Source organism: Populus euphratica, unplaced genomic scaffold (assembly GCF_000495115.2).
Source record: "Populus euphratica unplaced genomic scaffold, PopEup_1.0 scaffold141.1, whole genome shotgun sequence".
Classification (NCBI taxonomy): Eukaryota; Viridiplantae; Streptophyta; class Magnoliopsida; order Malpighiales; family Salicaceae; genus Populus; species Populus euphratica.
Window position 1 is genome coordinate 581,372 of NW_011499971.1, and position 9,631 is coordinate 591,002.

Consider the following 9,631-nt stretch of genomic DNA (forward strand, 5'->3'; position numbering starts at 1 on the left):
CTGCATAACAGGATATATTAACACTCTAAAAGAGGCACAAAACTAGGGGTGCTAGTGGAGCGATGAACTCCAATTAAAATCCAAATTAAATCAAATTCAAAATAGTTTCTAAAATTCAATAGTATAGTTTTGCCTTTTCCCCCCATAAGATGGACATTTTTTTGTAAAAAAGAGTATATTTTAATCCAAAATCAATAGTTATTGCAAACATTTTTTTATATATAAATGATGATCCCAACATGCTTGTGTGACTCTCTCAATCTCAAAGTTTTAGCTTTGTCCTTTAAACAAGAGCAAACTTTTTTTATTTTTTTGTTAATTTTTAAATGCTAACACAGATGTCCATTTTGCATAATTATAAGGCCCATATTTGAATAATTTAATTGAAAAAATAAAATAAAATAAGAATAAAAGATGATTGGTCCAAATAAAAACTCTTAGATTACTCAATTTTCTCCACTATCTTGTCACAAACCAAGCAAATTTTTACAACTAATTGAAAAAGATAAAAAAATAATTATTTTTTCAAAATTAATAATTTTAAACACAAATTCCTTAAACAAAAAAGCCGATTTTTTTTATTATAATCTTATGCATGTTCTAATATATATATGTCCATATAAATCTTCATCGAAACCTTAAGCTTTTTAGATCTTTTGTTGCTTCTTTATTTTTATTTTATTACCTAGAAAGTTATGGTTAACACAAATTAATTTTTTAATGTCTTTTGTTGTCTTCTTGATATAAATAAACTCTTAAATTTTTAATTTTTAATTTTAATTAACTCAGTTTATTATGGTTCACATAAGATTGTGAAGTTAATATTTGTTAGATTTGAAAATTAAAAGCACTCATTGACAAATTTTTAGAAGTGCCTAATTAAAAATATATAGCAAAAATAATTGATTTTAAAGAAAATTGAAAGTTCGCGCACCAAAAATAGCATTAACTTGAAAATAAAAGAACTCAGAATGTAATCAATTAAAATTTATATGGAAAAATAATTAAGCTTATACATGGTGCAATTATTTATTTATTTATTTATTAATTCAGATATATTGATTTTGCACTCACCAAATTAAAGTTCTCGATCCACATTTATTAATGCAGATATATTGATTTTGCAGATATATAATCTAAATTTGAGAGTTTTACAGAGTTTAATTTGTTATTCAAATCAATGATACCATGAAAGATTGTAAAGAAAAACAAGAGAAATAGTTTATAATTTTATTAGAAACCAAAGTAAAAATTGAATTAGATTTTATTAAATAATATTTTAAAAATACATTTAATTGATTTATTTAAATGAATTTGAATAAAAAACTTAAAGACCTTGTTTGAGTTAAAAATAAAGGAAATGTTTCGAGATGACGTGGTTTCACCTTATTTCATTTAGCTAGCCACATTTTGGATTGAGACAAATTAGCGTGGTTAACTGAGTCAAGTGATAAATTTGCTTGGGTTTAATAATTTATTTTTTAGAATCTATCTCTCGTTTAATTACATGACACTAAAATTAAATATTCACAAAAAGACAATAAAATTAAGTTAAAGATAAAAAAATTAACTTAATTGAATTTATATTTAAATAAAAATAAATAAATTTAAAAGTGAAAAAATAAATCTTACCATGAATGAAAATGATCCCATGCTTAACTCTTTCTTGTGTTTTTTCTTTTTACTTGGTATTGTCTATCTATTTTTATAAATAAAATAAATATAAAATGAGTTGTCTGCTGGAGTGGTGTAAAAAAAATCAAGCTCAAAATATTATTTTTTAAATATATTTTTATTTAAAAACACCATCATAACTTAAAAAACTAATTTTCACTTGAAAATACAAAATTAAATTAAATCATCATAACTTAAAAAACTAATTTTCACTCGAAAATACAAAATTAATTTTTTTTTTTTGATAAATAACTCATCTCAACTCTTAAAACGGATTGTAGAGAAGATTTTTATTTCTAGAGAGAGAGAGAGAGAGAGAGAGGAGCAAGGGTTGAATATATCATTAATTTTAGTATTAAAGAAAATTTTGTTCTTTAGAGTGAAGAAAAACTTATTATTAGTACAGAGGCTTCCTTGTATTTCAATTCCGCCTCTTGAATTTCCCGCAATTAGTTCATTAAATTATTTTATATATTATTAATTAGCAAGGTACATATATAAAACCCTTCCCTTGCCCTCATGCAGTTCTTCTACTCTCTCTCTCTGTCTCTCTCTCTTATACATACATATATATATATACATACATACATACATATATATATATATATAAATATCATGAGTTGGAGTCTTACCCTGTTTGGCTTCTTTAGGTCCGCTTGCTTGGCTTTTGAGGCAAAGCCTAACCCTGTTTGGCTGATTTTTTTTTTAATTATTTTGTTTTTTTATACTTTTCAATAAATCAAGTTGGGGTTTTTTGATTTTTTTTTATATATTTTTTGTCAATTCTATTAGCTTTTGAGGCAAAGCCTAACCCTGTTTGACTTATTTTTTTTAATTATTTTGTTTTTTATACTTTTTAATAAATCAAGTTAGGGTTTTTTGATTTTTTTTATATTTTTTTTTGTTAATTCTATCATTTAGTATGCGATTTTTATTGAATTATATTATTTAATATTAAGTTGATGGTAAACCAATCTTAATATTTCTAATCATGTAATAACATAAAAAAATTAATTTGATCTCGGGTTAATATATTTACTAAATATCAATTGAATAGTTGGATAGAGATTTTTGTTATATCAAGTTTAATAAAGTTTTTAACCATCTAATTTTTCTTTTGGGTGTCTAACCTAAAATGAAAGCTTGAGCCGATAAACTTGTATATGTACACGCACATTTTTTCTGTTTCTTTTGTTTGTATTTGATTGCCTATTATCTTTACTTTTTTTCTTTTCTGTTTTTCTCGGTGGTTGGTTTCTTAAAGAGGGGATATATTGTGGCCATCGTAGGAGGCGATCAGAGGAGGTGTCTATCATTACCAGCACAATGACCACCCATCTCCGGCTGATTAAAGGACATGGTGGTGGTAGGTGTTATCCTACTTGACATATGGGTGTTGTCTTCCAGTCAAAAACGTAACATGCGCACGCACCTACTTCACCTATTGTACTCCTCACCGATCTCCATTCTCTACTATTTTTTAAAAGAATTCAAATTAGGTGATCAAAGATTATAATACAAAAAAAAAAACATCGTTAAAATCCTACCCTAAAACACATGGCAACCAATTAATTGCAGCCTATATATATATATATATATATATGTATGTATAGGTGGTGGGGGGGCATGGGTGTCCGAATGCCAAAGATGCCATGGATAAAAACCTTATTAAAACCTGTTTTCGATCTTGGATTGATATATTCTGATACCATTAGCGCATATCATTAAATAAAATCTGTTTTCTTGGATTGTGTTAGTGATAAAGAGTGAAATCCCCATCAACTCCCTCTCACCGGTTCTCCTCTATCATCACCTCCTTATATATTACCTCAACCTAGAAGCAAAACCAAACACTTACCTTCTTTGCTTCCAAAAAAAAGAAAAAAGAAAAAAAATCTCTCTTTCATTTCTCTCTCTTTCCAAACAATGGAGGCCAATAAGGATCAAGTACAAGAATTCATTTTCAGGTCCAAACTCCCTGATATCTATATCCCAAACCACCTCCCTTTACACACTTATTGCTTCGAAAAGCTTTCCCAATTCAAAGACAACCCTTGCTTGATCAATGGCCCTACCGGTGATATCTACACTTATGCGGATGTTGAGCTCACATCACGCAAAGTTGCCTCTGGCCTCTACAAGTTAGGCCTCCAACAAGGCGATGTTATATTGCTCTTGCTCCAAAACTCGCCAGAATTTGTTTTTGCATTTCTTGGCGCGTCATTCATTGGCGCTATTAGCTCAACTGCAAACCCTTTTTATACTTCAGCTGAGATCGCAAAACAAGCAACAGCATCAAAGGCAAAGCTGATAATAACACAAGCAGCTTACGCCGAGAAAGTGCAACAATTTGCTCAAGAAAATGATCATGTTAAGATAATGACCATCGATTCTCTTACAGAAAACTGCTTGCATTTCTCAGAGTTGACAAGCTCTGATGAGAATGAAATCCCTGCTGCCAAGATTAAGCCTGATGATGTCGTGGCACTCCCTTATTCGTCAGGGACTACAGGTCTCCCTAAAGGTGTCATGTTGACTCATAAAGGGCTTGTTACTAGTGTGGCACAACAAGTTGACGGAGAGAACCCTAATCTCTATTTTCACGAGAGGGATGTGATTCTTTGTGTGCTGCCTTTGTTCCACATCTATTCACTCAATTCCGTATTCCTTTGTGGGCTAAGAGCTGGTTCAGCAATTTTGCTTATGCAAAAATTCGAGACGGTTACATTAATGGACCTTGTACAGAAATATAAGGTGACAATTGCTCCACTCGTGCCCCCTATCTTTCTGGCAATTGCAAAAAGTCCAGTCGTTGATCAGTATGATCTTTCTTCGATCCGGACTGTAATGTCTGGCGCAGCACCGATGGGAAAGGATCTTGAGGATACAGTCAGGGCTAAGCTGCCTAATGCTAAACTGGGACAGGTAGTTATATTATATATTACGATATATCATGGATTATCATTCATATATGTATAATTTCTTTTCTAGTTCCACACCACATTACAAGAAAAAACTTATAAATAACTCTTGGATTACAATGTTTTTTTTTTATATATAATATTTAGTTTGTTTCAGGATATTTGAGATTTGGTGCTAGATTTGGAAATTTTATATGGTGCTCAAATTGTAATTATAGAATACTTACAACATAAGAAGATATAGACACAAAAAGAAATGACAAAATCATATCAGATGATACGAATTCTTTTTCTTATTTTTAAGATTTGTTTTTTATTTTCTATTTTTTTAAAAAGATAGTGGGTACGAAAATTAATAATCCCATTAAAGTTACCAACCATTAATAGGTTTGGCATGGCCACACTTTTGGGATGGTTCAACACTCTATAAATTATTAATGTTGGGACTCCAAGAAATTAATTGCTGGGTTCATGGGCTAATAACTAATCAATTACAAGGATATGCAACTCTTCGTTTTCCCATTTACGAACTCCAAGTTTACATGCGTAGGGATATGGAATGACAGAGGCAGGACCCGTGATAGCAATGTGCTTAGCCTTTGCAAAGGAACCCTTTGAGATTAAATCTGGCGCATGTGGGACTGTTGTTAGAAATGCAGAGATGAAGATTGTCGACCCGGAAACCGGTGACTCCCAGCCGCGAAATAAAGCCGGCGAGATTTGCATTAGGGGCAGCCAAATAATGAAAGGTACACATTTCTACCATTTTTCTTTAACGTTTCGTTCCATGTTGTCATCGTGAATATTAATTAATGTTCAACAGGATTCAAAATCTGGGAGAGCCAAGGATTTTTTATTTTAATTTCTATAGTAGTAAAGTATAACACTTGAAGCAGTTGAAATAATTTTATCCTTTCAGGCCGGAAAATGGATTTTTTTTTAAGTAAAACCTTTCTAAGCGACGATATCTCATGTACCACACAACTTTAAATAAAAAGTCATGAAAGTCTCCATCTATTTGGGAGTAAGCACGTTAAAATAAAATAGATTCCCCATTTTTATTTGCATGTTAAAGCATACATGCTCGCGATTTGCCGATGACAAGCATGACCCTACCGACGGATATCTCCTTTGCACCGATGCATGTTGTCCACAACGATCACTTCTTTCTTTTTTTAATTATGGATATCAGGATCAGCTCTCTTTTTTTTATTTTTTTTATTTTGATTTCAAGTTTTGCGACAACTTTTGAGTTTTGAGGTAATCTTTCTCAATTTCACGTCTTATCTTCCTTCATCTACTCTAGTTTTTGTAAATCGAAATATCAATTGAGATTAAGTTTTATCTTTGATGATTTTAAAGCGCATCTTCTATATTTACTATGTGTATTCTACAAAAATTAACAAATCCTTAAGATTTAAATCTAAAAAGTCAAAATACAAAACATAGCTCAACCAATGAACCAACCCATTAAAATTCCTTATTATTATTATTATACACACCCCCATTTCACTTTCATAAAAGAAGTGAATTGAAAAGAAAACGTTAGGTCCACCGTTCTCACCAACCCTTTGTAGAGCGCTGAATATAGGGTATGGTTTAATAAATAGGGGACCATTTTTATTTTTCAACCCTTTAGATAATTATAATTGGATTACTGAATTAAGCCGTATAACTCAGGCATACACATGCTTGTCAATTAATTATTTATATTAAAAATTCCCTGTTTCCCCCTAGCTACCGAAAGCTTATTTTTGGGTGTGGGTCCATTTATACGAATTAGTAGATAAGAGGACATTCAATTTATGGATTATGTTTTTAAAAATGATGGGCCTTAGGCTTCAACAGAAATGGGCCGTAGTTCTTACTCCACTTTTTTTTACCAGTTTTAAAAGGTTTTAATTTATTTTTGCTTTAAATAAATTATTTTTACAGTTTTGTATTGTTTTGATATACTATATTAAAAATAAATTAAAATAATATTATTTTAATATATTTTTAAATAATATTTTTTGAAAGCTACTACCATAATCGCCCCCTTAATTCGTTTCACGCTTTTCTGCGTCCCGAAAATTTAACATTGTCTTAGTAAACCTGTATATTTATGAAGTATGCATGCCGAGCGGGAAATATTTTCCTTTGTGAGATGATCCATGAGTACAGAAACTCTTCTTTCAACTAGAAAATAATAACTCATGATTATAATTAATTACAGTGTTTTTTTAGTAAACAGAGAAGGATCAGGGTGAACATGATTATGAGGAAATGTAGCCTGTTTATTTTAATTACTTGCTGGTGTGTATTTGGGTTTGAGTTATCAACGTTGTAGTAGTTAAGGTGGTTTAATTTAAAAATAATTTTCAAAATAAGTAAATTATTTATTAATTTTTTTAGTGTTTTTAGATTATTTTGATATGATAATGTATTAAAAATAATTTTTAAAAAATAAATAGGATAACATATTAAAAATAATTTTTAAAAAATAAATAAAAAATACATTAAAAAACAACCATTATTACAATACATAGAAAAAAAAATCCTGGATAAGTGCATAGATTAAATATAAAGAAACTTAAACAAAATATATTGATGTTCCAGTGAAGTCATTTTACTAGGAAAGATTAAGTCATGATGGTGCAACAAGTTCAAATTGAAAATTTGGTAAATTCAGTGAACAAGTCTACCTAAGATAAGAAAAAAAAAGAAATTAATTAATGGGAAGTAAAAGAAAAGCATTTGAAAGGAAATGTTTTTTGTTTCTTTAAAAAAAGGGAAACAATAATTTAATTAATATTCCTCTAAAATATGAATATTTCTGATTGTGCTTTTGGTAGGTTATCTAAATGATCCTGAGGCCACTGAAAGGACGATAGACAAAGATGGGTGGTTGCACACAGGTGATATTGGATACATTGACGAAGATGAACTCTTTATCGTGGATCGTTTGAAAGAATTGATCAAATACAAAGGTTTTCAAGTAGCACCTGCTGAGCTTGAAGCAATGTTGATTGCTCATCCCAGCATCTCTGATGCTGCTGTCGTACCGTAAGTTCTTTTACGTATTTGTTTATTAAATAATGTGTACATATTCAACAATTTCTCGCATATAATTCGAGTATTAGTTTCTAGGTATTTTCCATTACCGACTATCTTTTTATCTATCTATCTATAGTTAGTAACATTTCTTCTATAGTTAGTAACATTTCTTTAAATTTCTGGGCGTTTCAGCATGAAAGATGAAGCTGCCGGAGAGGTTCCGGTTGCTTTTGTGGTGCGATCAAATGGTTCCAAGATCACCGAGGACGAAATCAAACAATATATCTCAAAACAGGTACTGACATTTGATAAATCAATTAATATATACTTTCGTGCTTATACAAGCATAGTATAAAAGACGCTTAAAAAAAGATGGAAAATAGGAGTCAATACACCAAGCGAAGGGTTTGTTTGATAATTAATAATTAATAAAAGCCTTAAACTTATTTTCATCCTCTACTAAATACCTTTTTAATTCCACTCTTAAATTAATTTTTTTGAAAGAACAAAGTTATAATAGATAAAGAAAAATTAAGTACAGTATTCACAAGCCCCAAAAACCTAGATGGCAGCTTGATAATTGCCCATGTCCTCCCTGCTCTATGAGATAAAAAACAGAAAGAAGAAGGTTCTCTCTTGAGATGTTCCTCTACTCAACATTGAAGCGCTCAATATGTTCCCTTGACATCTTACACTCCATGGCGTACGTAAGTCATATGGCAGCTAGCATATGGATACATTAATGATACGATTTTTCCCAAGCCAAAAACTTGAAACCTGTATTATCTGTCTAAAGCATACTGATACATTAATGATACGATTTTTTATTAGAATTTATCCCTTACAGTGTTTCTGGATTATGTACACATTTTGATGATTAAATTGGTGTGATGACATATTGTATAGGTGATCTTTTATAAGAGAATTGGTCGGGTTTTCTTCACGGAGGCCATCCCCAAAGCCCCATCGGGAAAAATCTTGAGAAAGGACCTCAGAGCAAGGGTTGCAGCTGGTGATATTCCACATCAGATTCCTAATATGACATATATGCAAAACCAGCATTAGTTTGAAGTTCAGAGGCAAAATGGATCTGATGTGTTTTTCTTACCTTAGCGGCCTCCAAGAGGGTTTCAAAAGGTAGAGGAGAATATGTAAACTTGAAGATTTAATAGCCTTCAGTGTTCAGTTGTTGCTATCGACTAAACCATGATGCTTGGTGAATAGAAGAATTAGCTTTGTATTAATTAATGGAGGTTAGCGTTGTAAAATCAAACCACGATCTTATTACCAGACTTATTACTTGGTATCTAAATAATAAATATGCAAATTTCTTCAATGTTTTTTATTATATAAAAATTCTAATTATAAATCAAAAAAATTTCTGCAACCATTTAATTAAATAAATAAAAAAACTATATTTGTCAATAAATAAGTGAATAGAAAAATGAATTGTATTAATTAATGAATGCTAGCGTTGTAAATTCAAACCATTCTTGTTAGCAAACTTACTATTAGTGTCTAAATAATGAATATGCAAATTTTTTCAACATTTTTTTAATTCTAATTATAAATAAAAAATTTATGCAACCATTTAATTAAATAAAAATAAAAAACCATATTTTTCAATAAATAAATGAATAGAAGAATGAGCTTTGTATTAATTAATGGAGGCTAGCGTTACAAAGTCAAACCACTCTTATTAGCAAACCTATTACTCGGTATCTAACTAATGAATATGCAAATTTCTCCAATGTTTTTTATGTAAAAATTTTAATTGTAAATCACAAAATTTATACAACCATTTATTAAATAAATAAAAAACTGTATTTGTCAATAAATAAATAAATAGAAGAATGAGCTTTGTATTAATTAATGGAGGCTAGCATTGCAAAGTCAAACCACTCTTATTAGCAAATCTACTACTCAGTGTCTAACTAATGAATATGCAATTTTCTCCCATGTTTTTTTTTATATAATAATTCTAATTATAAATAAAAATA

General features: G+C 30.0%; 1 protein-coding gene across 2 annotated transcripts; it reads left to right on the forward strand.

Moving 5' to 3' along the window:
- Positions 1-3,509: 3,509 nt before the first annotated feature.
- LOC105139299 (4-coumarate--CoA ligase 2-like) lies at positions 3,510-9,338 on the forward strand. 2 transcript variants are annotated; one of them, XR_844950.1, is made up of 6 exons: positions 3,510-4,599; positions 5,146-5,344; positions 7,430-7,640; positions 7,824-7,926; positions 8,538-8,884; positions 9,302-9,338. XR_844950.1 is itself a non-coding variant. In XM_011045685.1 (5 exons), exons 1-5 carry the CDS (start codon positions 3,601-3,603, stop codon positions 8,694-8,696), a joined length of 1,671 nt encoding a protein of 556 aa, XP_011043987.1. In that variant the 5' UTR covers positions 3,510-3,600; the 3' UTR covers positions 8,697-8,904. The 2 variants fall into 2 exon arrangements, 1 of the variants encoding a protein (XP_011043987.1); XM_011045685.1 differs by lacking the exon at positions 9,302-9,338 and having other exon boundaries at positions 8,538-8,904.
- The last annotated feature ends 293 nt before the right edge of the window (positions 9,339-9,631 follow it).